Genomic DNA, 24,838 nt, shown 5'->3' with positions numbered 1-24,838 from the left:
ATTAAAAGAGAAAGGACGGATTATGAGAATGAGAACAGGTCATGAAGAGGAGAAGAAATCAAAGACCCCCTTGAGCAGGGCAAATGTGCTCTGTGAACCACCGAGACCATTGCCCTTTTGCCTGTAAGGCCTATATTCTCCAAGAGAAAACGCAAAAATTCATGGGATATCACAATCGTTACGGTCCATGATTATTGCCAAAAAGTTCAAAGTCGCAGTCGTCGCAGAAGATCATATAAACCTACACGCTCAGCGAGGACCAGTATATTCAGGCTTGCGCGCAAGGTTGACAATAGGCGGAGGTCCGTCGGTATCCGGATATGGTGGCAGAGCTTGTCGTAATGGTGCAATGTTGAACGAGCCTCCACCATACGACGAGTGTCTCATGGGACTTCCGACGGTGGGACTTAATGGCGCCGATGCGTCCGGGTATGGTAGAGGTGTCTTTGGAGGTAGAGGAGGCGCATATCCGACGGTGCCGCTATCCTGAGATTCTGGACGTTGTTGACTTAATGATCCACTAGAGCGGTGCATAGATTCCATCGATGGTCTGTAAGCGCCTGGGGGAGGCGATGGTCGTGTAGCGCTGGTTGGTGTTCTGACGGGTTCTGACTGTGGCCATTGATCGTCGGAGACAACCGTATACTTCATGTCGGTTATCGATGACTGCCGCATGGGCGGCTGTGATATCGGAGGCCGTTGCTGATACGATTGTGGTGGAAAGACATCATCAGCTGGAAGTTCGACAGCAAGAGGATTGCTGGGCGGAGGAATGGGGGGTAGTGGTGAGTTTTGTCGGGAAAATGTGGTGTTGATGACTTCTTGGCCATCCCAAGATGGAGTTCGGTCATGACGAATCTTGCTGAAGTAGACTTTGGCAAGTTTTGCTGCAGCGTCAAAGTTCTGTTGTTGCACATCAGGACGAGCAAGGTACATGCGCGTGTTGGTGCTGATATCGCCGAGTCGGTTCCACTCGTTCATGCCGTACTCGCCAACGCCGACCTCGACGTTCAAACGGTAGTAGTTCTGGCGGTTGACTTGTCGTTTCGAAAGGTATTCTTCAATCATGTACTGATGCGTCTCTTCACAGGCTTCAATCTTGGCAATCAGTCTACGACGAGCTTCAGCAAAGTCACCCATGCCACCTCCGACAAAGTCTTCCCACCACTCGTGCTGACGGTTATTTGTGCCCGGAGGACGCTTGCCAGTACCGACGCTGAGGAAAACTCCAACCTCTCTTCCAGGCCATTCATTGCAGACAGCTTCGTCGAGAATCTGTGGACTTGGATTGTATTTTCCGGCGCCTTCATCGAGAAATGTACTCTGACCGACCTGAATGGGCTTGAATGCAAGAGCAGTGGCCGAGGTAGCACGTCCAGCCTGCCAGATATAGCAGTTGTACTCAGGCGACGGCTCCTTACGCGAGTCGTATGAGCGCAGCAGTGCGGGCTTCCCACCCTTGGGAGTGCCGCGATACACGGCGGTCACGGCAGTCTTTGTCCTTGTCTCGCGACTATCGTAGAGCAAGGCATTTGGGTTACCCCATCGCGAGACGCCAACGGACGATCTCGGATCTACTGGGATCATGCCGATGGTGCTGTGTCTGCTGGCGACGCTGACGGAGCGATTTGGACGAGCGACTTGGAGACTTTGGCGCGAAGTCGAGGAATCGGCATCCTTGGAGTCGTTGCCTTCGTCGTTGTATATTGTGTGTTCTCTTACGCATTCTCGAATGGCCTCTTCGAGTTTGCTGGCTTTGAACAAGGTGGAGCGGTATGGAATGCCGGCGATCGTCTTGTCTGTCTCAAAGACCTTTCGTGTCATGCGCACATAGACATCCTTGCACGTCTCAATGTCCAGTCGCAAGCGTCCCAGCATGATTGCAATCAAGCCTCCAGTGCCCGTGCCGGCGATGAGATCGAAGTGGTCGCATGGTTTCGGGATTTCATGTCGCTTCGGAGCGCGGCCTTCAATCTCGACGAATGTTCTGTGCATCAACTCTTGTAGGATAATCAACATGCTGTAGCCGCGCACACCTCCGCCGTCCAGACTCAGGATGCGCAACGGCGGGCCTTTGGTCGTGTCTTTTCTCCGCACTCCATTGATTTGGTCCATGGTTTCGTAGTCGGAGCGCTCACCAGCGCGTTTCGGAAAGGCTCTCAAGGCAGACTAGTATGTCTTGTTCAAGGCGTAGGAGTCGTAGGGTTGCGCTTGGCGTGCTCGTGTAGGACGGATGGTTGCGCTTGGCCTGGGCTTGAACGCCTTGAGCGAGTTTAATGATCTCTCTCTCGTGAGCTTGATCACTGCGTCATTGCTCGTGTTGACCGACTCTCAACATTCACTTGTTTCTGTAAAGGGTAGAAAGCAGCAAGACTCTTGCAAAGAAAGGTTGAATTATCATCACCAGGCGCAAGTCGTCCTATGCGAAACAACTGCCATGGCCAGTGACCATTTCATTGGCGCATGGCGGGGCCGGTGACGTTGTGCCTTGCCTTCTCGCGTGGTGGCTGTGTGCCCTGTCGCTCCTAATTTGGTGTCAAGCTTCAATTCATGCTTCTTCTTGTCCTTGCTCACCCGTTTCTCCATCATAACCAATCTGTTTTCCTGCTCGGTGCAATCGCTTGAGACGGTGATCATGTTCCGTCCGATAACAGCATTGGTCATAGATTGACCTTGCCGAGTTCTGCGCGTGCTCGATATCGATCAACAACTACCAAGGTTTTCCACTCTCCACCATGAAGTGCACTGCTCCCTCGAACATTCATCATGGCGTTCGTCATGCTGCCTTGAATATATGGTGACTGGAATATATGCTCTAGCAAGTCCTAAGCACTCAAGGCTTGACATGGGCTATCTGTATACTAAATATGGCAAAGGATTCCAAGCTTTCTACCCCTCTATCGTACAATCTGCGGGGAATCAACTGATAATCAGAAGACCCGATCAATCTTGCGCCTCATACTTGACATTCTTCCTTCTCTACCTTCTAGGAAATAACTTCGGTAGATTTCATCATCGTCTCACCATCTCCCGTCAAACTTCGCCATGCACATTAGCAGAGTCAGTATTCCCATTCGCAGCTCGGCCGGATCATCTCTCACACAACCAGATACTTGTTTATCCTGTCAAGAGTGTTCGTCCGTATGAACCTTCCTCGGCAGAAGTCACCAGACATGGCTTCACCTACGATCGCTGCTTTATGATCCTCCAAGTGCAGCCAGACGGCTCGCTCAAGAACATGCATATCGCCTACTTCCCAGAGTTGGCTCTCTTGTTTGCGGATATCAGATTTCCCCAAGACCAAAGCCCAAATAATGCGTCTATCCACCTGACGTGGCGACCACCACATGGAGAAGCGAAGGAGTTGGATGTGCCTCTCCTTCCGGACACCACCTCTCTGGAGAGGATCGAAGTGACCATGCATTCCAGCCCGACAAGTGCATACAAGATGGGGGAAACACACAACAAATGGCTATCCACATGTCTGGGCTACGACACCGTGCTAGCATATCTTGGTGAGAACGAGCGTCCGGTCCTGATGAGCACACATCAAAAGAGCAACCAGCCTCAAATCCAACAAGGAGGAGGCTGGCTGTCCTCCATCACCAGCAAACTACCCACCTCGCTCGGCACGATCATCTCAGGCGATACTGAGCCCGACGACAAAATCACCTTTGCCGATTGCGCACCCTTCCTCGTTGTCAATGAAGCCTCTCTCCACGACGTCAGTCGCCGTCTTCCAGAGAGCGAGGAAATGGACATTTCAAAGTTTAGACCCAACATCATCGTCAGTGGAGCCGAGTCATGCTGGGAAGAGGACTATTGGTCAGAACTACAGACCTCTAGCGGTGTGAAATTACATCTGGTGCAGAATTGTGTTAGATGCGTAAGCTTGAATATCGATTATGCGACTGGCAAGCCCGGCGAAGGTGAATCTGGAAAGGTGCTCAAAAAGCTGCAGAGTGATCGGAGAGTGGACAAGGGATCCAAGTATTCGCCTGTCTTTGGCAGATATGCGTTCTTGGGTAAAGGTGACGAAGGCAAGTCTTTGGCTGTTGGGGACGAGGTCACGATCACTAAGCGCAATGCTGAGAGGACGACGTTTGGTAAGTGTAGCACTTGACATCCAAGTTGGCCGGCAATACTGACCCTAAACAGACTGGCCGGGGATCTCTAGCACACCCCTCCCGACTGCATCCTAGAACCGCAATCCGCCAAAAGATCGATGAGAATTTTGTCATTGCTGCTCTCACTTGGAAAAGCACATTTCTGATGCTTGTTCACAGCTACATTTTGTGATAAGCAAGCAAATCAAGCACATACGGCCACAGTCAGCTGAAAACTGGGCATCCCGTCCGCTCTGCCATACATAAGCAGTTGAACGGCAGATTAGTACTACGGTGGGTGACCACGTGGGAATCCCTGCTGCTGTATGTTTTGTATTATCTTTTGCTGCATCTGCTTCTACTTTGTTTCTCATCACCATCATGGCGTACTCACTAGTTGAAAGCGTTGATAGATAATCTTGACCTAAATGGTTGGAAACGAAATCCTGGTCTGTTGGTCGCACACTGCTACGTAAGGCCAGATAATTGATATTTCACACTGGGGTTTACAATCGTAGTGTTTAATGTCACGGATGAGATCAGAAAATGGCCACCGTGGATGCCAAGTAGTGGGATCAGGTATGTCATGAGAGCGGTGACTAGAGTAAACCTATTTCGAGACCTCTTTCTATCATCGAGGTTTTTGCTTCTCCTCATCTCTAATTCTCTCTCGAGTTCTCATCAGACACTGGCCTCGCGATGGAAGAGTACTGGTGGGCGTATGCTCTTCTCGTTGTGTTTCTCTCGTGGTGTAGGAGCTGGTTGATATGGCACATTTGGCGGTTTCTCTGATGGTTTACTTGATGTCGAAGCCATTGGCACAGGTTGATTCCTTTGCCTTTGCATATCCTCTGTACCTGACGCTTAATTTCTCAGGGTTGTCTTTCCGGTTGTCTTGCCCTTCTTGGCCATGATGGTATAATTTGATGGACAGGTAAGATTTTGAGTGATGCTTAATCCAGACTCACGGGCTGAGTCTCTGTTTCAGTGCGATATCCGAGAAGTGGACGATAGTGACAAGTTCAGAGTTGGTAGCAGAGCGAGGTTACTTCATCGCGAAGCTTGAATCTAGTCACCGGCCTATACTACGTGGCAAAATTAGTCACCGCCTCGCACCTTCCCTGGCCTACAGATCATCTCAGCTGTTTCTCGTCGCACCTTCGACTACCTGGTCATCAACCGACAGCATGAAGATACAGAAAGCCACCTCCACCGGTTCCAGACATCATTCTCGGATCCGCGAGTGCCAACATCAAGAATGCACCGACTCTACCAATCAAGAAAGAAGCTCCCCGTAAACCTCTTCCTACCTCTCATAACTCGGTCTTTGCACTTACTCGAGCCGGACTTGCCATCGACTCCGCAACTACCATCCATGAAGTCTACAATACGATACCTCATCCCTGCCTCTGCCTCAAGACCTACGCAATCAACTACATCGCACCACTGGCCCAAACAACAGATGCAATTGAGATCGAAGACGACTGGATAGGTGTACTGATACAATTAGGTGCAAACAATCAATTGGTGCATGCAATCGTACAGCCAGGAATGGAAGAAGTGATGTTGTGTAAATCGGCTTGGGGTTGGATGAAAAAAGCTATGACTTTGAGATAGAAGTGGTACGAATACATGATCGGACTGGGAAATGTAAAGGACGTCGGTGGCAGAGGTCCTGGAGAGCAAGTGAGCGAGGTTGGAGATGATATTCCTGCTTGAAGGACAAGATAAGCTGGAATGATGTGTGGTCACCAACCCCGCATCAGGCATCCGTCGCACCTTCCATGCTAGGAAGCAGATAGTCCATAGAGATTTTGAATCTCGGTCATTCCTTACCAACCTACCACTTGTCTGATTCAGAATGCCCTTGTCAAACCAAACCGAGCCTAACATTCCCATCGTGGATTTCAAGCACTGGGACGAGAGACATGGGCGTCAGCAGATAGCTCAAAGTCTTGTCGACGGGTGTCGTGATGTCGGCTTCGTAAACATCATCAACCACGGTATATCAGAAGCAGAAATACAAGAAGCCTTCGACTGGACCAAGAGACTCTTTGACCTGACGCACGAAGAGAAGATGCGTGCGCCTCATCCACCGGGTCCAGACGTACATCGTGGATACTCATATCCAGGACTCGAGAAAGTCTCGCAGGTGTACGGTGTAGATGCTGATAGGGAACACGTCGGAAAAGCGCTGAGGGAAGTGAAAGATTGCAAGGTCAGTATTGATACATGACAATCATCGCCACATACTCAGTATTGAGCAGGAAAGCTACGAGATTGGCAGTGAAGACAACTCCTTCATGCCAAACGTGTGGCTACCAGAAGATGTCTTGCCTGGCTTTCGTGATTTCGGCCTCTCATTCTACTGGAAGTGTAACACAGTAGCTCAGAAGATCCTCACGGCTCTTGCCACTGGTCTTCAACTGGACAGTGCTGACACGCTGACACAAGTGCACTCTGGCGACTACAATCAATTACGTCTGCTCCATTATCCGCCGATCAAAGCAGAGGAGCTAGAGAAGCAGACATCGGCAAGAATGCCAGCACACTCGGATTGGGGCTCGATCACACTGCTCTTTCAGGATGACTGTGGTGGTCTTCAGGTAGAAGACCCTCGCGAGAAAGGTCGGTTCATAGATGCTACCCCAATCAAGAATGGGCTCATCATGAACGTCGGCGATATGTTGATGAGGTGGAGCAATGGTAAGAATTGACCCGTTGACTTTAATGAAACTCGGACTGAAGTCAGCGGTAGACTACCTCAAGTCGACATTGCATCGCGTGACCTTGCCGCCTCTGTCTGACAGATTCGAAGGGAAAGACAGGTTGACGCGCGAGAGATACTCCATCCCATACTTCTTGACACCAGACATGAATACCGTGGTACAATGTATGGAGGCGTGCAAGAGATTGACGGGAGCTCCCAAGTACGAGCCGGTCAAGGCAGGCGAGTATCTTCAGATGAGGGCCAAGCTGCAGTATGAAGCATGATGAAGAAGTGTCGCAGAAGGCGGGATTGTTTTTTCTTGTCGCGATTTAAAATATACCCCAAACGTTCGAATAGGGGGGGCCTGTGCTCAATCCCTGAAGCTGTCCTTACGAATAGAGTAGCAATACTCGAACAACAAGATATCTCCTGCCGCAAATCCCAAGGACTCGTCGCAGTGTTGTTCGAGATGGCTCCTTTGTTCGCATTGCTCGGTCTCCTGGGCTTCCTGACCTCTTTTGTCTCAGCGACGGCTCTGACATACAAGCTCCCTCCTAACGGAAAGGAGTGCTTCTACTCGCACATTGAACAGAAGGGCGCGAAGGTTGCCTTTTACTTTGCTGTACGTGTCTCTTGTCATGATGGAAATTTCAGATGCTAATGCGACATACAGGTTCAATCAGGCGGCTCCTTCGATGGTACATCAATCACCCAATCCTCCCATGCTCCTCTCACCTAACATGCATCGCAGTCGACTACGCAGTCCACGGACCCAGCTCAGAGCCCGGCAGAGAAAAGACCATCCTCGACGGCACTAAGGAACGCCAGGGCGACTTTGTCTTCACAGCCAACGAGGCGGGCGAATACCGTTTCTGCTTCGACAACAGCATCAGCACCTTTGCCGACAAGATGATCGACTTCGAAATCTCCATCGAGAACGAGCCCCGCGCTGCCAGCATCCCATCCAAGCAGGGTGCCAATGTTGAACAGACTTCGGCCCTCGAGAACTCGGTCCTCAAGCTCAGCGGCCAGCTTAGCACAATCACCCGCCAGCAGAAGTACTTCAGAACTCGCGAGAACAGAAACTTCTCCACCGTCAGGAGCACTGAGCAGAGAATCTTCAACTTCTCCATCATCGAGAGTCTGATGATGGTCGGTATGGCTGGTCTTCAGGTCTTTATCGTCAGAATGTTCTTCCAGACTGGACGCAAGGGTGAGTTGCTGTCGGGATACTCTACTTACGGCAACATGCTGACTTTGACATCACAGGCTACCTCTAGAGAACTACAGGAGCTCGACTTTGCGAACACAAATACACAAAAGAAGAAACGCTTTATATGCTCGTCATGCCATCCATGCTGTATCCCATTTTCCATCCGATCGAATCCAGACACAACACCGATGAACCATTCATCTTGTAGCTCACTACGCCGCTCTGTCGGAGTTGCCTGACCCCACGGACCTGAATCATCCTCATGACACCATCTTCCCATCTTCAATCACCATAAACTCGTCTCCAACCATCATCTTCATTTCCTCCTCGACCATGAAGTTATCATGGTCGCCCGTCAACGCCTTGCTCGCAGGATCATACATGAACCGTGCAAAAGCCATGTAATCAGCAAACACAAAAGTGCAAATCGCATCATAAGGTAGGAGATTTGCCTTCCCTTTCAACATATCTTGCATCATGTTTCTGTCTCGTTGGAGGTGATATGTCTATTGTGAGATCTGCATCAGTGATTGATATGATGGACTTGGCAGAGGAACGCACAAGACTATATGTGATACACCCATGCTTCATCAAAACTCCCTTTGCCATCTCTGCGTGTTTGGTGTTGTAGTGTGAGATGAAATCTGCATCACTGAGGCCTGGCTTCTTCTTGACTAAGATTGTGGCTTTGACGACTTTGCGGAAGCCCGTGGTGTTTGGATATCCGGCTTCTAGGACCATGACGACTGATGTTGTTTCGTGGTCTCATTGAGAGGGATGGTGATACATATGTAGAAAGTTGAAAGCATTTGGCGACCCCATACAACTCCTTCGGAGAATTGTTATTCTAGGATTCTTCCATATTCAATGATCGGATGGAGGGGTGCTCCGGGGATTGAAGCGGGGCTGAGCGGCTCTTTGCTTTTTCGGGACATGACCCTATAAGAGCCCCTCTATAACGAACCCACACTCCTTCATCATCTTGAGTTCCCTAAGCGACCTGCAGATGAGAAACAATCACGACATTATATCCTCTTCACTATCTCGATAGCTCTACACATCATGGAAGACGCACGCTCATCCTCGCCTCCACCACCCTCTGTCAATGAACCATACCGGATCCCTCTGTTTAGCTACGTAACAAAGACATCGTCAACATCGTATACAACCGACATTCGGCTCTGGTTCGCCATTGTAGCCCTGAGTGCTGGGGTTCTGTTTTGGAGAGGCTCAGGGTGGGAGTTTGCGTTGCTGGCTTTGGGCGGAGGGGTTACGGTCTGGAAGACTGCGAGACAGAGAGAGGGTGCCGAGTACAAGAGGGTGAGGAGAGCGTTGAGAGTATAATGATTTGGCGGATGAAGGCCTCGGGCTGATTTTAGTATGTCAGGAGGTGGATGGAGAGACGTATGATGGCTTATGATTCCAGAGCGGTGATTGTTGTACTGGCATGCTGAGAGAAGAGATGCGCAAAACGATGACGCTTTTCCACATCACAAGGCTTCTGAAAGGGTTTCGGCGGCTAGTTATGGCCCAAGTTGAGTAGATGGTTAAGAAAGAGTAGTGCATCCATCACACTTCCCTATCAACGTATATCTAACTTGAGACCCAACTTATTGAACTGCCGCCCGCTGTACAAGATGCTTTTGCCAGTCGCTGTATTTTCACAAATGCCCTTCTGCGAAAGATATTCACCAAAGTCCTTGGTTGAATTTGTAAGCAATGGAGTCAAGAGCTCCCATTTCGCGAGCTGTATTGCACAATCGATAAGCGGCGGCATGTAGAAGCAGACTTGCATATCTCTTTCAATTTGCTGCTTGGCCTTCATGCATGCCATTACGCCTAATTCGCAGTGTGTATCGCTTTGAGGATGACACTTGTGCTCATGGTATTGCGACTTTGAGCTGGATGTACCATAGTCATCGTAGCAGGCACGTAAGAACTGTAATGCAGTGCTGCCGTGCTCTAGCTGGACCGCGTGCTGAGAACATGCGTAAGCTAATCTGTGTTCGCATATCCCAGTCTCTGGGTATTCGTATGTTTGAACGCAGCCAGAAATCCGGTATGAAGAGCATCCTGAGGCCGTGGGACACCGAGAGGCTGCTACTGATGTGAGAAGGAGGCTTTAGAGAAGAATCCACTCATGTGCCATATCCTCACTGGATCGAAGGATGCACAGCGATCTACAACCTACCATCCCGGAAATAATTCTGTCGTCCTCAATCCTTCTCGGAAGTCGGGCAGACTACCTTGGCTGCCATACTGTTTCCAGACCATCAGCTCAGTCAAGGCAGTTGCCGGTTAGATGTTGTCCAGGAACATGACCGACCAAGTCGATTCCTCGGCCTCGAACAAAATGTTCAGGAGGCCTGCGACCTGTTGGCAGCCTCGGTTGTGTCGGAGGATATACGATCTTATCGATTCCGCAAAAGAAAATGCTCTCCATCAGGGAATCGAACCCTGGTCTCCCGCGCTTGACGAGGTGTTACTCTTGACAAGCGGAAATCATGACCACTAGACCAATGAAGATGAGCCAGCTGAGCTGACATTGGTTGATGACGATAACTTCAGCCAGTTCTTTCTATATTACAATGTGGACGAATTCCATCGATTCAACGGATGGTGGCCACACTTCAATGCGAGAACCTCGAGCCCTAGCATCTGGAGGATTCGACAATGAGGCTACAGGATACTGCCAGTATCGATAGCAGTGTGAGTTTGGTTACTCAAGCATAAGAGCACGATCCGAGAATGAGAGACTCGTCATCATTTCTAGCGCTTGTCCTGATGACGCTTGGTTAAACTTCGAAGAAGACGGCTGGGTGCAACGGTGAAAGGGGACTTTATGTGGACGGCGTTCCTGCTCCCTTGACTTGAAACAGTCTCGGCCCTAATCACGTTTTCTCCTCGAGACCGCCACGCTTAACGATGCGCGCTCACCGGACTTCGACCTTTTTTTGTCATAACAATCTGCCTTACAACACTTAACACATTTGACGCCATCACCCGCCCACAAAACGAAGATTTTCCGTAATTACCAGCCACCGTCGACCGGGATCATCGACCAAAGATAGACCAGGCTGCGGGGAAACCACCTCACCTCTCTCAACGCGCGCGAGCGCTGCGACCGCTCTGCTGTTAGCCACTAATGCGCCCTTCCCTCGCACCATTGCTTGTGCTGCTGGGTCTACTATGCTCCACTGTCGCTACCAGTCCTACATTTCCCAACTCGACGGAGAGGGACGACAATGGTCATGGCACTGATGTAGACGCGAGCGCGGCAGACAGCAAATCAATGTCGCTGGAAAGTTACTGCGCGGCGCAGCTCAGTAGTTTCACAGCGACCTACCAGAGTACAGAGATTGCTACCAGCAGGTGGACATGGTATGAAGGGTTTGGACCGACGGATTCAGCCGGGGACTTGACCGGATCTGTGACCTCGCAGACCTATTGGACGAGTACATTCTTGTGTAAGTGGCGTGAATGCTAGAATGCGTTTTTGTTGTTATTTCTTATGTCGGACTACTGTCGCGCTTGCTTATGACTTTCATCACTTTCTGCGTGTTCAAGATATGGCCCAGCACTTCCTATGTCCCCTTGGTCGTGGTATTTCTTGCACGATAGCGTATGTTTTTTTCCAGGTTTTCCTCGTCCCTGTTAGCATCTTCATTTTTGAGCAGGTGTTGTCCTGGGTTATCCTTCATATCGATACTAACTTCCACCAGATACACAGTATGCCGTCCGTGCATATACGCCCAAGCCGCCTTGCTGTGCCTCATGTTACATAACAGGAGGCACGATAGACTTTTATTTTTGGCCGGATCAAGCAACGCCGACAACTCCGGCTCCGGGTCAACCCAGTACGAGTGTCGACGCGGAAGGGTTCACCTTCACCTCACCGAGCGTCTATATGGCTTTCAGCTCATTAGTCGCAAGTGATGCATGCGGGCAAGTAGGAGATGCCTGGACCAGCACGACTATAGCTTTTGATGCATCCGAGATTACTACTGCACAACCCATCACTACATTGACACAATATGAGTCCGACTACGTATCAGACGACGGCAAAACATACAGGATGATGGGCTCTGCAGTAACGACACAACCACTACCAAGGTCGGTAAACTATGATGAAGTAGGCCAAAACTGCTCAACGATATCTGGATATGTTTACTGGCCGGCCAACCCTATCAACGCTGCGAACGCGTTGTATCATCCCGACCCTTGTCATCCCGTCATATTGTTGCCACCAAGATTGATCAGTATGCAACAGCCTTGGATCAACGCAGGCTGTGGACCAGCGCCAGGAATGAGCGGAGCCTACGATCCGCCGAGAGTCCTTACGCCGTTGGCAACCGCCACCACGACTGGAGATGCCAACCCTACTCCAAAATGGGGTGGCCGTGTCAATGGAGATGGAGGTGCCAGTCCGGCATCTAGTGCAGAAGCTGGAGCGTCTAGTACCACGAGGCCAGTGTCGACGGGCGTGACGGCTGTTTACGAATCAGCCAAGTCATCTCCCTCGGAAGAGGCTGCATCAACAGTCACAGTGACTGCTGCGGATGCGGTAACGACAGCCATTGTGATATCTGGTCAACACGTCGGCCCAGACTCGCTCACTGGTGTGGCTGGTGCAATCCTAAGCGGCCTTGGAGGCACTGGCTCTGAATCGGATGCTGGTGACAGCGCTTCCAAGTGGGACCCTGCGCAGGGCATTGCTGCATCTGCTGTCAATGCCTCTCCTGTGGTTTCATCGTCTAGCAGCAGCTCGAGCGGGAAGAAGGATTCGAGTGTGAGTAGCAAAACTAGTGGTTCATCTTCTAGCTCGACAACCACTGGTAGTGCTACGAGCGACGACTCGGCAGCAGCAACCTCAAGCGGTGTCGCTGCGTCAGGCAAGACTGCTGAGTCTGCTATGTGGTCTTTCCTGACACCACTCTTACTTTTGTGGATCTAATTGTCGAGGTATCTTTCTGATTGGTACATCTCAAATCTTGTTTATGCATTTCTTTTGTCTATTTGGTCTCGGCCTCTTCAATTCTTGGATATACACGATTCGGTTTCTCGGCGTTCTCATAATTAAAAGCCAATACAGATGTATATAATTGCATAATGACTCAATTCTGTCAAAGAGAGTGCCCTGTTTTCCGCAATCCCCTTGGTCCGACGCCGATGATTTTGACATAAATCCAGACAGAAGTCGTGACCAATTAGCACCGCCCAATGTTCAGAATCACGTACACAAGCAATTGAATATCGACTGGAATACACCATGCCACCAGATAGCATGTGAGGGTTCAATTTGACAGTGTTTGAGGTTGTCATTCACGTTCACTATTGGTGGCCAGGGTTATCCCCTCAGCTGCTCCCACCCTCGTTTGCCCTTTGAGCAAATAATGTCGTCATGGAGTGGACTCCGAGACGCGAAATGGCCGTTCGCGTCTGTCTCGCATTTACATCTTTGACCAGTCTCCTTCGATTGAAGCGACGCAGCATCCAATGGCTCAATCCACACAAATATCGATCTCCGAGCCTGCCATCGAGAACGCCATGCCACATTCACCGACACTCGCAGCCAAGCGGTCACACGACCAGATTGAACCCGTCGCAGATGTCGCACCCACGCCAAAGAAAGTCAAGACGAACGACGATACGCTCGAAGCCAATGGGGTCGAAGACACTCAGATGAAGGATATACAAGACATCGACAGTAGAAAAGACACTCAAGAGATGGAACACAGTCCTGCATTGGCTGTCCTAGACGATGGCATCAAGGAATCAGATGCAGCTAGTGGGAGGAGTGGATGGTGTATGGCCATGGGAGAGCTCTAGTGTACCCAGCGGTACTGACTGAGAATGGTGAAGAAAGAATTGGACAAAACAGCCGACCTCACAAACCCAGGGAGCGACAACAAACAGACGCGGAATCCCTTCCTCAAAGCTGGCTGGGACGGATAGCCTCTCTTTGATACACAGTACGTTTGTCTGCAATAGCCACTGATCGCGCAGGAGACGAGCTTTAACAACGACGACGTTATTGAGATGCATTGGGCTTGACGACGTGTGCGCACGCCGAAGACGAGACCACGAGGGAATCGACTAGAAGTACACATGAGAATCGTGTCGTCGACCAGAGCGGACTGTAATTCGTAAACAACAGAGAGACGGGTCAAAGAATTAGTGCCGTCGAAGTGCAGGAGACTCGAGCTTAGCAAAACCATATCAAAATGCCAAGTTTGGCAATCCATTCCAAGATCCTTCTTGATAAATCCGAATTGTTCTAGAAGAAGATCAGGTTCATAATCACAATATAGAACCCAGGAACATTATTTGAGGACGGTTTAATAAATGGTGGGCTGAACCCTGATCATCAAGATGACCCACCAGTCGACAGAACGCTCGTCATCAAAACGTCACTCGCAAGCTCCATAAACAGATCATCATCATATTTCGACGTGGAGTTCTTCCACCTCTCCTTACCAAACAGCATCCAAAATCCAACATGTCTAATGAAAACTTCCAACTTAGCAACGTCTTCAATGTCAAGGGCAAGATCGCTTTGGTCACAGGTGGTGGCTCAGGCATCGGCTTGATGGTAACAAACATCGATGACAAGTTTGAGACACAAAGTACTGACCGCCACAGGCAACTCAAGCCCTAGCTGTCAACGGATGCAAGGTCTATATTGTTGGCCGTACAGAGGAGAAGCTCAAGACTGTCCAGCAGACTTACGGCAAGAACATTTCTGGCGAGATCATTCCCATCGTTGGCGATGTCACAAAGAAAAGCGAGATTGAGAAGCTCGTCAAAGAGATCGAGTCCAAGGAGGGCTATCTCGACATTCTCATCAACAGTATGTTAATCTGTTGCTGGCTCCATGTAACACGACTGACCACCTATCAGACGCTGGTATCGATGCTGGCAAGCTGACCCCTGATGGCAAGAGCGCCGAGGAGATGAAAACGAACCTCTTTGACAACGACAGGTAGGTCCCATCCTAGTTCTTGCATGCAATCAATACTGACCTTCCAAGCTTCGAGGACTGGAGTGACCTCTACACAACCAACGTCATTGCACCTTTCTTCCTCAGCATTGCCTTCTTGCCTTTGATCCAAAAGGCCACTGAGCGTACGCACGGCTGGTCTGGAACGATCATCAACATCTCATCTATTTCCGGCCTTGTCCGCATCTCACAAGGCCATTTCAATTACAACGCCTCGAAGGGAGCTACCGTACACCTCAACAAGATGCTCTCTGCCGAGATTCAGAGCAGCGGTCTCAAGATTCGCGTCAACTCCATTGCTCCTGGCGTGTTCCCCTCAGAGATGACTACCGGAGAGAGCAAGGATGACCAGAAAAGTGAGCTGCCTAAGGAGCACAAGGGCGACTTGCCCGCGCAGAGACCCGGCAAGGACTCAGACATGGCGAGTACGGTGTTGTTCTGCGTTGCCAACCAGTACCTCCAAGGTCAGGTGATCGCACCAGATGGTGGATATTTGATCCAGACCGGTACCTAAGCAATGGTATAGGCATAGTTACGAAGGTTGACGAAGATCCATGACATAAGGAAGGCAGCATAAGTATCGAAATCTGTAAATATCGAGTTTTGAGGACAAGCCACACGAATCCTCCAGCGAGATTACATGACTTGCCCGGCATCCGGCTTGGCGCTGGTAATCATTGCGTGAACAACACATCTCCCTTTCGAGTTTCTCACGGAATCTTGCTATCTTCCACAGACGGTGACCTAAAACATCATCACCAAGATAGGACTAAGCCATGTCGGATATACAAGTCGCGGACCCGAATCCTGACGCGACTACGCTCGTATGGGGTAAGGTCGGACATTCAACTATATCGCTCGACGCTGATTCAGTGTGAAGACGAACAGAGCCGTCGTTGGAATTTGCTCGAACGACCCATAAGGACTTTATTGGAGGCATGCATGCGCTTTCCAATGGACCATAAACTTGGACTGACCCTCAGCAGCAATCTACTTCACGGAAAGCTTGTATGATATTCACGGATATCGAGTATATCCAAAGTCATCAACGCAATAAATTGCGGGATACGATAATGATGCGATTCCCTTGCACACCACGACTGTTCTGGTCGAGAACGTGTTCGCTTCACAATGGTTTCTTTGGTTGTGACTACTCCCTACCCCCAGCCACAATTCCATACTCGACCCATTTCCGCTTGGCTGTCAAAACTCCGAAGAATGAAGGCTTACCAGACTATGATTCTCCATATGGTGGGTTATCCTACGAATGGTCAGAAATGGGATTCTTGTCTATTTCGACCCCAGGCTGGAACATTATGCTCTGCTTCAACGTACCCAAGAGCTTCATTTCTCGGTTGCAGACCAATCTGCCGACGATGTTACAAGACTCACAAGGGCGGTACGCTCTGCATGTACCACTGCTGGAGCAGCTCGCTGTGTCATTCGATACAAGTATTGAGTACATCCAGGGTACGGTCGCGAGCATAGAAAAGGTGGGCCATCAACACGCTCGGACATCCGATCTTCGACAGCAAAGTACTGATATCCAGTTCTCTCATTTAGGATCTCACGGATTCAGCAAGCATAAGTAGCGAGAGCAACAGCACAGGAGCATCGTTTGTGCAACAACGGAAAAGTCAACTAGCGGCCATATTTGAAATTTCTCGCCACGCAACTCAACTGGTGGAAACCACACAAATTGCCGCAGACACCGTCGAGCGCATGAAAGTTGAGTGCGAGGCCTTTGCTGCAACACAGAAAGGCGCAACGCTGTCTTCGCGAGCTCGCAGACTGGCATTCGTACATAGCATGATTCGAGGTTTGTCTGCACGTGCTGCGACCAACGAGAAGAGGTTAGCCAACGAGCAGAATATGGTACGTTGAGGTCGTGATGAGCAACCGGTCTGATGACCAAAGCTTTTGTGGTTTCGTTTGAGATCTTGAGGCTGATTGAACTGGTTCTAGCTATCTAACATGATATCGCTACATAACAGCGAAGCTTTACAAAAATTGGTCGTTGCTAACGCAGATTCGGCTTAGAACAGCTTTGAACATCGAGTCGAGCTCGTTCGAAAGGATTCGGGTCACTCAACTCGTCTAGATGTATCCAGGGCAGAAAGACAGTGCACCAAGCTAATCAAGTCTGCTATCAGAAGCACACAGCGAAGAGAGCAGCTTAACTTGCAGAATTGACTGCTATCATACTGTCCGAGTGGCGGGAGATACGGCGGCAACACACACATTCAGAGACTCAGCCACCTGCGCTCAGGGCTGTCTTGCATATGTTGACTACGCCTCGATGGACCCCAAGGATATCATATCTGCGTGAGACAGCCAGGTTTCCAGTCTGGAGTAGGAGAAGGAGTCATCATATCGTTGCTTCCCAGTCAAAATTGTGACAGTCCTTTTTCGTTGCGCCTGTGCTTTCTAGGCTGTCGACAGGAGCCGAAAGAGCGTCCTGAAGCCACCCCCTGGGAAAACGATTTACAGAGTATAAATAAATTCGGGATTTTCTCTGTCCGTCAAGTCTAAAAACTCCTGGTTTTCCAGCTTGACATACTGCAAACGCACTGTTAGCAGACGTAATGTCGGAGAATGATAATCACTCACCCCGGGCTGACTTCTTATCTTCTCCTTCAACTTGTTCTGGTACTTGCAGTAGAAGTAGATGCCGTAAACGATGAACGCCGAAATTCCCCAGCAAACGATGATGGTAACTTCAGCGGGCACATATTTTGGTGCATCTTTTGCTTGGAAAGTCTGAGGACCAATGATGTTACCAACCTACACGAATTGTTAGTTGTCTGAAGCTCCCAAATATAGTTGCAAGACTAACACAGTAGCCAATTAGATACATGGCCGCAACGGTCGTCTTTTTCGTGTAGCCAGCCACATTGGAGGAGATCAGTGACAGCAAAGCAACGAAACAAGTCGCTGCACTACCAGTCAGATAATACCCGATCAGCTTGCCCACGTTCATAGTATCTGGCAAGCAGACAATGAGCAGTACGCCAAGGATACTGAGCCAAAGACAAGAAGTCGAGACCAGAAGCCGGGATCCCACCCGGTCGCCCAGCCAGCCACAAGCGATCAACGAGACCACTTCTACCGCCCCGGCCGGCGTACCGTACAACAGCGACTGCTCAGAGGTATATCCAAATGACTCAATGAGTAAGGAGAAGAAGTTAGTGAGACCGCCGTTCGGGAGATCGGCGATGAGTGCATATGAAAGAAATGCCCACGCCAAAGGATCTGTCAAGGCTTCTTTTACCTGGTACCATTTGAAGTGCTTGTTGCCGATACCTTGTTGGTTGATGCGCACTCGTTCGACAGCGAGCAGTCTCTCGTCAGGTGTCAAAAATCGAGCATTGAGTTGGTTATCCGGCATGAAGAACCAGAACAGAACACCGACGACGACAGTCAAGAGGCCGGTGACTAAGAACACGATCTTCCATGGTTCGATAGAGGCTTCATGGGCGTCAGTACCACGGGCGATACCATAGGCGACTAGACCACCAAGGATCTGTGCCCAACCATTAAAACTGAACCAGATGCCAGTGCGTAGACCTTGCTCCTCCTTGGTGTACCACTGCGACGTGAATAGAGCGAAGCCAGGAGTGACTGCAGCCTCGAAGAGGCCCAAGAAGAATCTGACGGCTAGGGCGCCCTGGAAGTTTGCCACCGTGGAAAAACAAGTCAACGTCACACCCCAGGCGATGACATTGAAGGAGGAGTATTTGCCCAGAGGCAAGCGCTGAAGGAGGCGATTTGTTGGGTACTCCCAAATCAGATAGCCGAAGTAGAACATGCTGCCCAACCATGAGTATTGTTGTCCATGGAGGCCGAGATCTTTCTTCATGCCCATGACTGAGGCGTAGGAGATGCAAGTCTTGTCCAGAAAATTCAACATGTAAACCACACAAAGCAGCTGACAACGTTAGCTGTGAACTAGTTGTGATAAGAAGAAGTCAGGAACTACCGGCATGATGTTTAGATCAATTTTTCGGAGAAGTCTCTTATTAGTTTCTTCGTCGAGGGTGATCACTTCACCAGCGGACGTAAAGGCTTTCATGGCATCGTCAGCATCGTTGGCATGCTGGAGAATCTTTTCCGAAACTCCATTCTTGCCTGAGCCCGGAAGTTCTCGTACTACTTCCGGATCATAGACATGCTTTTCGTCGCTCATAGTAAAGGCGATCTCAGTCGTGCGAGTTGACGAGTGGGAGGATCAAGACGAGATCAAAGAAGCTTGCGGTATGACTACCCAGAGTTGAGCGAGAAGACGCACAACTTATATCACCTCGGCCGCCATACAAGTTATCTTGTTAGTCCTCAAGTTCGATGTGAGCTTAGCCCCGTAACCTAGTGGATTGGCCTATCTTGCCACGCCTGTTGAGATAGGCTGAACTACGGGCAGTGGCACCTATCATACGTTATGCCTGCAGTTACTTCAGCATCATCTCAGTACTCTGTACGTGCATGTGATTGGTATACATGGCAATCAAGGCCAAGCAAGTGCCGAATGCTTGACGGAACCATAGATAAGAATCTGGTGGAGCTTGTATAGAGCTAAGCTCTCCACCACTCCTTATCTCCACCTACTCGACCGGTAGTGTGACTACTCCGAGTACGATAAGGTATTATCGTGGACGAATACTGGTAGATAGCGTCCAGATAACTGGACATACAGCTGCATCTTAAGTAGACAACTTGATCTCGGCCAGCATGCAGTTCTCCGGTCACTGAGCCAATACCTTGATATCGAGATCAATCCGAAGGTGCAGCTGGACGAGTGAACCCATAGTAAGGAGAGTTGGGTGTTTAGCATGCGCTTGAGGCTGATTGACGAAGAAGGCACATTTTGCCAGATGCGCACAGACCCGCCGTTCACCCAGGACCACTTCAATTATCCTCTTCGACCTTACCTACTTTATGCGCTTTAGTACCTTCCTTGATCTGGTTCGAGGCAAGAAGCCATAATATCTTCGATGAAGCGGCCTCGATTTAAGATACACCCAGTTACAGCGTCCTGCTCTAATTCGAAGATACATCTTGCTCTCTCGGTAGCGTTGGGAACATCTCACCATAACTTCGACTTGGTTGCCTATTCGTGTCACTATTGACGCACATCATCTGTTCTGAGGATATGGTACAAGAATCTGGATAAATTGTGAGGCATTGCTTTTGACAGAATCATTGCGCCCCACTAGTCTACAGCTTCATGCAGGAAAGCAGGCTATGAAGCGCCTTGTCGGTCCCCAGCCACATGGCTGACCTGCATATATTAAAAGTCGGACATACCTCAGTAGAAACCTGGTGAGCTCTTCTTACAGATCAGACTTTGTACACGACATCAAGATGTCCAGTACGACTAGAATTATTCCGGCGGAGAAGAAATTGTCGAATCCAAATGTCGAAGCTCTAATATACGGTATGGGACATTTGGGGGATACGTCGAGCTCTCCCAATATACTGACTTGTCATCGCTTTGTAGACTCGTCCGATGGCACTTGGCAGATAATTGGAAAGCCCATACTTGATCTCCTAGAGGTAATCTCGACACAAGGCCTGTGATTGTCAATCTGACCGCATACAGGACAGTAGCATCTTGACCTGCTTCATGTGAGAATATTGAGTTTGCCATCAACAAAACTGATATACTGATCAAACAAGATTTACTGGGATACAGCACTTCCTTGACGACATTCCACTGAGAAAAGAGCTGTGCAAGCACTTTCCCAACATCCCACAGATGTTTTGGTCAAAAACGTGCGTTCAACACAATGGGTTCTTTGGAGCAAAGACTGCAGTAGACTCGAGCTCTACCGGAACTTCAACCTCACCGAGGGTGGAAACATGGTTTCGTATGATTGTCAAATCGATAAAGCCACCACCAAAGAACGTCGAGTTTACGCAATATCAATGGTATGAGATGTCCTTTCTCTCTACTCTCAGCGAGAAACGCAATATGCTGTTGTGTCTTGATACACCCAGACACTTAGCTTGGAACATGTTCGAGATGCTTCTGGAAGAAGAAAACAAGGATGCAATTACTGGACCATATGGCTTGCACCAAGTACTGCTTGAACAGCTCATGGTGATGTATGACGAAGGCGTATGGGATATCGCGAGGATCATGAGGAACAATGAGAAAAATAAAGGGGTATGTCTACCTCAAGAATTTCTATCAGCCTAAATGGATCGGCTAACTAAGCTGTCGCGCACAGCCAATGGGCAACACAGACTTGCATTACTTCATCAAGCTCTACGAAGATTCCAGACATACTGTACACTCTGTCGAGTCAACGCAGGAAGCGGCAAAGGTCGTAGAGTGTATCGCTCAACAATGTCATATATTGGCCTCCCGAGCAACAATCCATCAAGACCTTCTCTCTTCCCGGCTGGATACGTTCAAGTTCCAGCATACGATGATGCAAGGCTTCTTAGCACGAGCGGTATCCAACGACAGACGTATGGGCAATGAGCAAAACTTGGTACCACTACCCTCTCACCCACGTCAAGGGCGTTCCACAACTGACTTCAAATTTCTCAACAGACATCAAATCTCATGTCTCAACTCGACGCAAAAACAAACGTCGACATCGCAATGGCGACAAAAGATGACGGTGCGGCAATGAAGACAATCGCAATAGTGACGATGACTTTTCTGCCCGCTACATTTGTCTCTGTTCGTCACTCTCCTCTCCCTCTTTAGATTACGTTATCTGACATGCAGGGAACAGGCACTACTGGGTATGAACTTCTTCGCCTACGACCCGGATGCCCATGGTGGTCATATGACCTACTCTCACGATTTGTGGATCTACTTTGTCATCTCTGTGGTCTTGACTTTGGGACTGTTTGCTTTATGGTGGATGTGGCAGCAGTATAGAAGGAGGGCCATGGCGAGTTCGAGATTGGAAGAGAGCAATGCGATGGAAAGCGCTTATGCTGTATTGCAAAAGACGTAGGAGGTCAATAACAAGAACTGAGTAAGTTACGATGGGAGTTGCAGTCGCGATGGTAACACACATTTGTATATTGGGAACTGGAAGGATGAGAAAATTTCGAATATACACAGGATCTAAATGCTTTTCTCCCTAATTCTGTCCCTGAGGTTTCGAAACCTTTTTCACAGGATGCAGCAGCATACCAGGCAAACACATCTTACCCTCTCCCCCCACCATACCGATCCCTCTAATATCTTTACCCTCCTCTTCATCCTGTTTACCACCCCAACTGCCCAACCCCTTATCCTCAGCTTCCCAGCCCAACCATCGCCAAAACAGCGTCTTTGGGAAATCGGTGGCGTAATACCACGACCATGTCTTGAAATTGACTTCACGGTCATGTGCATACGCAGAGTCGAATTCTTGACTCCAGCGGGCGGGCTTTCCGGCATCGGCGTTGAAGATTGCGTCGGCGTACCAGGCTGGCCAGTGGTGGGATGACCAGATTGGGTGGGGTGCATAGACGGCTTTGAGACCGTGTTGGAGAGCGACGGTCGCGGGCCACATTTCCGCTTGCATGGCGCGGCCTTCGAGGTTTTCTGTGTGCATGGCGTGGAGCATCCGTTTGGAGAAGCGGGCGAGTGTGTTGATGAAAGTACGGCGGGGGATGGTCTCGAAGCCTTCGTGGTAGAAACCCTCGGCAATGCCGTTGTCGGCTGTGAAGATTGGTCGTACGCCGGGAATGAAGTTCCAGATCTTGTGGCGGAAGGACCATTGGGTGTCATTGGGGTCCCAGATCGGTTGGAGAGTAATGAGATCGGCTTGTTCGTCTACACCCCAGGAAAAGTCGTCTTCTTCCTGCTTACGAGGTGGCTTTGGGCCAATGGTGACCTGAGAAGCAGAGTAAGGAAGAGCGCCCCATACAGGAGTCATGCTACCTTCTTTTGTAGCATTAGCAATGGCTCCGTCGGTATCTGCAAGATATGACTTGTAGTCACCATGTGCCTCGGGAATGTAGAAACGAGAGTTTCTCTCCCACAAGTGCTTTCTCGGCATCTTCTGAGCAAAGTAAGAAACCTGCTCGAGGAAATGGTAGGGGTTTCCGGTGTATCTGGCATCGGTCTCCCAGTTCCAGACATAGTCGAACTCGGGATGTGTCTTTGAGAACCACTGCAGAGGCATAAATTGCATCCAATAGACTTGCCAGTCGCCGACTCTAGGGTACCATTCCTCGCATACCTTCTCGGTCCATAGGACGGAAATGTCACGGAGTTCTTCGGGAACAACCTGGTGTAGTACGCTCTTGTAGGTTTCTTCATTGTCGTAAATGTCGGCGTCGCGCTGCTTGACGTTTACAAACAAGTAGACCTGGTACTCTCCGCCACTGAGAAGCGAAGTCTCTGTGACTAGAGAGCGAATGGCTTGCAAGTCGTTCTCTGTGTACTTGTAGCCCTCCCAAGTACGGATCAAAATGGCAGTACGGTGGTGAGGCTTAGCGCCGGATGTGGACTCTGCCTTCTTGTCTGATTCGTCTTCCTTGGGCATGGTCCTGCTGGGTCTAAGCTGCATAGACTTGCGCTGGTGTTCACCGTAGCGTCCCTTGTTCGTGCTCAAACACTCGTCTTGTAGCTTACCCCAATTGACATTCTGCCACTCAGGAGCGTCCCTGGAGGAGCTGTCGTAGGGAGCGTAGCGCAACTCGCGATCGAAGCAAGAGTGGAGGTCGAGACCCAGATCTGTGCCAACACTAACGTTGGGAAAGTTGTGTGGGAGTTGTGGCCATGCCTTGACCAAGTCTTCCGGGCTCTTGTCCAATGTCTGACCGCGAGGGCCCTTGCAGGAAGCGTATTCGCCTGCCCATTGCTTCTTGTAGCCGGACGAGTGGTAATCGGGGTAAGGGGAATATACGGAGGCGTTCAAGCCCATCTTCTCGAGCTGCTTGATGCCATTGGATGCGTAGAAGTCGACGTTCCTGCATTAGGTCAGTGGGGGGCATTCCCCATGAGCACAAGGATACAACGTACATGGGGAGGCCCTCCCAGCGGTTCGGATCGTAATCCTTGTCGACATAATCATCATAGCCAGGCCAATGGGCACCCTTTGTGGGACGATCCCATTTGATAAAGTCCTTGATCTTTGCCTGTAGCTCCTTGTACGAAGCATGTACCAAAGGTGTGGTTTTGGCAATGGAACTGGATTTCGTGGCAGACGTGCTTGCTGAATTGGAAGACGAGGAAGACGATGCGCTGGACGAATGCGAGACGGAGGTGAGGATGCTGGTGTGGACAGGCTTCTCCTCGTATTCTTGCTCCTTTGGCGGCGGAGGCGGCGCTGGCTGAACCTTGTCCTGCTCAGGCTTGTATTCCTGCCATAACTCGCCCTGCGAATCTTCCGCAAAACTGCTACTGCCTGTCGTTGTGTCTCCTGGGACCTTGCCGTTGCTGAATGAGGGTAGATCGACCTGGGGTAGGTATTCGGAGTATGTCGAATTGCGCACGAGTACGACGATGGCCAGGAAGACGAGGATTGTCAAGATGATTAGCCGCCGCGGCGACCCAAAAGCAGATAACAGCATCTTTTGCTGTTTAGTTTGAGCAGAGGGGGCTGCTCTGCCTGCTTTGTAGTGGTGAAACGCTCAGTCGCTGACGAGCTGTTGTCGATTATTAAGGTAGTAGGTTATGAGTCGCGTTTCATGAAATCATCGAGAAGTAACAAGAATCTGTAGGACTGGCAAAGAAGAGAAAGATGGACAAGTCGCCGCCTCCTTATCACCACCTGCCGTTGTTCAACTCCATCGGTTGTACTCCTTTCTACTGCGTCTGCATCTTTCAACGTTCCCCATCGTCCGCCAAGTCTCGA

The 24,838-nt window shown here is 49.9% G+C and overlaps 13 protein-coding genes across 13 annotated transcripts; 9 read left to right on the top strand and 4 right to left on the bottom strand.

Moving 5' to 3' along the window:
• Window positions 1–43: 43 nt before the first annotated feature.
• On the bottom strand, window positions 44–2,430 carry AUEXF2481DRAFT_172797 (uncharacterized protein). Its single transcript, XM_013492909.1, has one exon. It carries the CDS (start codon window positions 2,113–2,115, stop codon window positions 250–252), a length of 1,866 nt encoding a protein of 621 aa, XP_013348363.1. The 5' UTR covers window positions 2,116–2,430; the 3' UTR covers window positions 44–249.
• A 778-nt stretch (window positions 2,431–3,208) lies between these two features.
• On the top strand, window positions 3,209–4,370 carry AUEXF2481DRAFT_35265 (uncharacterized protein). Its single transcript, XM_013492648.1, has 2 exons — window positions 3,209–4,106; window positions 4,159–4,370. Exons 1-2 carry the CDS (start codon window positions 3,239–3,241, stop codon window positions 4,200–4,202), a joined length of 912 nt encoding a protein of 303 aa, XP_013348102.1. The 5' UTR covers window positions 3,209–3,238; the 3' UTR covers window positions 4,203–4,370.
• Window positions 4,371–4,626: 256 nt separating this feature from the next.
• Window positions 4,627–5,508, top strand: AUEXF2481DRAFT_172806 (uncharacterized protein). The gene is made up of 3 exons (XM_013492908.1): window positions 4,627–4,930; window positions 4,983–5,022; window positions 5,133–5,508. Exons 1-3 carry the CDS (start codon window positions 4,874–4,876, stop codon window positions 5,402–5,404), a joined length of 369 nt encoding a protein of 122 aa, XP_013348362.1. The 5' UTR covers window positions 4,627–4,873; the 3' UTR covers window positions 5,405–5,508.
• Window positions 5,509–5,967: 459 nt separating this feature from the next.
• AUEXF2481DRAFT_25277 (uncharacterized protein) lies at window positions 5,968–7,100 on the top strand (the record flags this gene model as incomplete). Its single annotated transcript, XM_013492522.1, has 3 exons — window positions 5,968–6,324; window positions 6,374–6,812; window positions 6,859–7,100. The coding sequence occupies 3 exons, from the start codon at window positions 5,968–5,970 to the stop codon at window positions 7,098–7,100; spliced, it is 1,038 nt and encodes a 345-aa protein (XP_013347976.1).
• Window positions 7,101–7,285: 185 nt separating this feature from the next.
• On the top strand, window positions 7,286–8,096 carry AUEXF2481DRAFT_875 (uncharacterized protein; the record flags this gene model as incomplete). Its single annotated transcript, XM_013492367.1, has 4 exons — window positions 7,286–7,438; window positions 7,490–7,514; window positions 7,568–8,029; window positions 8,086–8,096. The coding sequence occupies 4 exons, from the start codon at window positions 7,286–7,288 to the stop codon at window positions 8,094–8,096; spliced, it is 651 nt and encodes a 216-aa protein (XP_013347821.1).
• A 182-nt stretch (window positions 8,097–8,278) lies between these two features.
• On the bottom strand, window positions 8,279–8,930 carry AUEXF2481DRAFT_172790 (uncharacterized protein). The gene is made up of 2 exons (XM_013492907.1): window positions 8,591–8,930; window positions 8,279–8,535 (listed from the first exon to the last, which is right to left on the bottom strand). The coding sequence occupies exons 1-2, from the start codon at window positions 8,768–8,770 to the stop codon at window positions 8,290–8,292; spliced, it is 426 nt and encodes a 141-aa protein (XP_013348361.1). The 5' UTR covers window positions 8,771–8,930; the 3' UTR covers window positions 8,279–8,289.
• Window positions 8,931–8,978: 48 nt separating this feature from the next.
• Window positions 8,979–9,642, top strand: AUEXF2481DRAFT_35262 (uncharacterized protein). Its single transcript, XM_013492647.1, has one exon. The coding sequence runs from the start codon at window positions 9,092–9,094 to the stop codon at window positions 9,371–9,373; it is 282 nt and encodes a 93-aa protein (XP_013348101.1). The 5' UTR covers window positions 8,979–9,091; the 3' UTR covers window positions 9,374–9,642.
• A 1,280-nt stretch (window positions 9,643–10,922) lies between these two features.
• AUEXF2481DRAFT_35260 (uncharacterized protein) lies at window positions 10,923–13,171 on the top strand. The gene is made up of 2 exons (XM_013492646.1): window positions 10,923–11,496; window positions 11,752–13,171. The coding sequence occupies exons 1-2, from the start codon at window positions 11,175–11,177 to the stop codon at window positions 12,981–12,983; spliced, it is 1,554 nt and encodes a 517-aa protein (XP_013348100.1). The 5' UTR covers window positions 10,923–11,174; the 3' UTR covers window positions 12,984–13,171.
• Window positions 13,172–14,401: 1,230 nt separating this feature from the next.
• Window positions 14,402–15,912, top strand: AUEXF2481DRAFT_172581 (uncharacterized protein). Its single transcript, XM_013492906.1, has 4 exons — window positions 14,402–14,621; window positions 14,672–14,879; window positions 14,930–15,011; window positions 15,060–15,912. Exons 1-4 carry the CDS (start codon window positions 14,529–14,531, stop codon window positions 15,541–15,543), a joined length of 867 nt encoding a protein of 288 aa, XP_013348360.1. The 5' UTR covers window positions 14,402–14,528; the 3' UTR covers window positions 15,544–15,912.
• A 1-nt stretch (window position 15,913) lies between these two features.
• AUEXF2481DRAFT_172582 (uncharacterized protein) lies at window positions 15,914–17,367 on the top strand. The gene is made up of 4 exons (XM_013492905.1): window positions 15,914–15,965; window positions 16,016–16,522; window positions 16,593–16,904; window positions 16,995–17,367. Exons 2-4 carry the CDS (start codon window positions 16,040–16,042, stop codon window positions 17,067–17,069), a joined length of 870 nt encoding a protein of 289 aa, XP_013348359.1. The 5' UTR covers window positions 15,914–15,965; window positions 16,016–16,039; the 3' UTR covers window positions 17,070–17,367.
• Window positions 17,368–17,513: 146 nt separating this feature from the next.
• AUEXF2481DRAFT_871 (uncharacterized protein) lies at window positions 17,514–19,215 on the bottom strand (the record flags this gene model as incomplete). Its single annotated transcript, XM_013492366.1, has 4 exons — window positions 17,514–17,588; window positions 17,640–17,813; window positions 17,866–18,957; window positions 19,009–19,215. 4 exons carry the CDS (start codon window positions 19,213–19,215, stop codon window positions 17,514–17,516), a joined length of 1,548 nt encoding a protein of 515 aa, XP_013347820.1.
• A 1,477-nt stretch (window positions 19,216–20,692) lies between these two features.
• Window positions 20,693–22,065, top strand: AUEXF2481DRAFT_172684 (uncharacterized protein). Its single transcript, XM_013492904.1, has 4 exons — window positions 20,693–21,192; window positions 21,257–21,523; window positions 21,586–21,717; window positions 21,773–22,065. The coding sequence occupies exons 1-4, from the start codon at window positions 20,782–20,784 to the stop codon at window positions 21,998–22,000; spliced, it is 1,038 nt and encodes a 345-aa protein (XP_013348358.1). The 5' UTR covers window positions 20,693–20,781; the 3' UTR covers window positions 22,001–22,065.
• A 64-nt stretch (window positions 22,066–22,129) lies between these two features.
• Window positions 22,130–24,554, bottom strand: AUEXF2481DRAFT_25269 (uncharacterized protein; the record flags this gene model as incomplete). Its single annotated transcript, XM_013492521.1, has 2 exons — window positions 22,130–23,951; window positions 24,004–24,554. 2 exons carry the CDS (start codon window positions 24,552–24,554, stop codon window positions 22,130–22,132), a joined length of 2,373 nt encoding a protein of 790 aa, XP_013347975.1.
• Window positions 24,555–24,838: the final 284 nt, after the last annotated feature.

The sequence above is a fragment of the Aureobasidium subglaciale genome, assembly GCF_000721755.1.
Source record: "Aureobasidium subglaciale EXF-2481 unplaced genomic scaffold scaffold_1, whole genome shotgun sequence".
Classification (NCBI taxonomy): Eukaryota; Fungi; Ascomycota; class Dothideomycetes; order Dothideales; family Saccotheciaceae; genus Aureobasidium; species Aureobasidium subglaciale.
This window is presented reverse-complemented; position numbering and strand designations above follow the sequence as displayed.

What these genes read in the sequence shown, in the direction of transcription:
- AUEXF2481DRAFT_35265 (XM_013492648.1), top strand. Translation starts at nt 3,239, where the DNA reads ATGCATATCGCCTACTTCCCAGAGTTGGCTCTCTTGTTTGCGGATATC. An exon ending in TGCTGAGAGGACGACGTTTG is followed by an intron (nt 4,107 to 4,158) that starts GTAAGTGTAGCA and finishes GACCCTAAACAG; the next exon opens with ACTGGCCGGGGATCTCTAGC.
- AUEXF2481DRAFT_172581 (XM_013492906.1), top strand. Translation starts at nt 14,529, where the DNA reads ATGTCTAATGAAAACTTCCAACTTAGCAACGTCTTCAATGTCAAGGGC. An exon ending in GCTCAGGCATCGGCTTGATG is followed by an intron (nt 14,622 to 14,671) that starts GTAACAAACATC and finishes TGACCGCCACAG; the next exon opens with GCAACTCAAGCCCTAGCTGT. An exon ending in TCTCGACATTCTCATCAACA is followed by an intron (nt 14,880 to 14,929) that starts GTATGTTAATCT and finishes ACCACCTATCAG; the next exon opens with ACGCTGGTATCGATGCTGGC.
- AUEXF2481DRAFT_35262 (XM_013492647.1), top strand. Translation starts at nt 9,092, where the DNA reads ATGGAAGACGCACGCTCATCCTCGCCTCCACCACCCTCTGTCAATGAA.
- AUEXF2481DRAFT_35260 (XM_013492646.1), top strand. Translation starts at nt 11,175, where the DNA reads ATGCGCCCTTCCCTCGCACCATTGCTTGTGCTGCTGGGTCTACTATGC. An exon ending in TTGGACGAGTACATTCTTGT is followed by an intron (nt 11,497 to 11,751) that starts GTAAGTGGCGTG and finishes AACTTCCACCAG; the next exon opens with ATACACAGTATGCCGTCCGT.
- AUEXF2481DRAFT_172582 (XM_013492905.1), top strand. Translation starts at nt 16,040, where the DNA reads ATGATATTCACGGATATCGAGTATATCCAAAGTCATCAACGCAATAAA. An exon ending in CGGTCGCGAGCATAGAAAAG is followed by an intron (nt 16,523 to 16,592) that starts GTGGGCCATCAA and finishes TCTCTCATTTAG; the next exon opens with GATCTCACGGATTCAGCAAG. An exon ending in TAGCCAACGAGCAGAATATG is followed by an intron (nt 16,905 to 16,994) that starts GTACGTTGAGGT and finishes AACTGGTTCTAG; the next exon opens with CTATCTAACATGATATCGCT.
- AUEXF2481DRAFT_172790 (XM_013492907.1), bottom strand. Translation starts at nt 8,770, where the DNA reads ATGGTCCTAGAAGCCGGATATCCAAACACCACGGGCTTCCGCAAAGTC. An exon ending in GGTGTATCACATATAGTCTT is followed by an intron (nt 8,536 to 8,590) that starts GTGCGTTCCTCT and finishes ATCTCACAATAG; the next exon opens with ACATATCACCTCCAACGAGA.
- AUEXF2481DRAFT_172797 (XM_013492909.1), bottom strand. Translation starts at nt 2,115, where the DNA reads ATGGACCAAATCAATGGAGTGCGGAGAAAAGACACGACCAAAGGCCCG.
- AUEXF2481DRAFT_172806 (XM_013492908.1), top strand. Translation starts at nt 4,874, where the DNA reads ATGGCACATTTGGCGGTTTCTCTGATGGTTTACTTGATGTCGAAGCCA. An exon ending in TGTCGAAGCCATTGGCACAG is followed by an intron (nt 4,931 to 4,982) that starts GTTGATTCCTTT and finishes TTAATTTCTCAG; the next exon opens with GGTTGTCTTTCCGGTTGTCT. An exon ending in TGCCCTTCTTGGCCATGATG is followed by an intron (nt 5,023 to 5,132) that starts GTATAATTTGAT and finishes TGACAAGTTCAG; the next exon opens with AGTTGGTAGCAGAGCGAGGT.
- AUEXF2481DRAFT_172684 (XM_013492904.1), top strand. Translation starts at nt 20,782, where the DNA reads ATGTTTTGGTCAAAAACGTGCGTTCAACACAATGGGTTCTTTGGAGCA. An exon ending in ACAATGAGAAAAATAAAGGG is followed by an intron (nt 21,193 to 21,256) that starts GTATGTCTACCT and finishes TGTCGCGCACAG; the next exon opens with CCAATGGGCAACACAGACTT. An exon ending in TGGGCAATGAGCAAAACTTG is followed by an intron (nt 21,524 to 21,585) that starts GTACCACTACCC and finishes ATTTCTCAACAG; the next exon opens with ACATCAAATCTCATGTCTCA.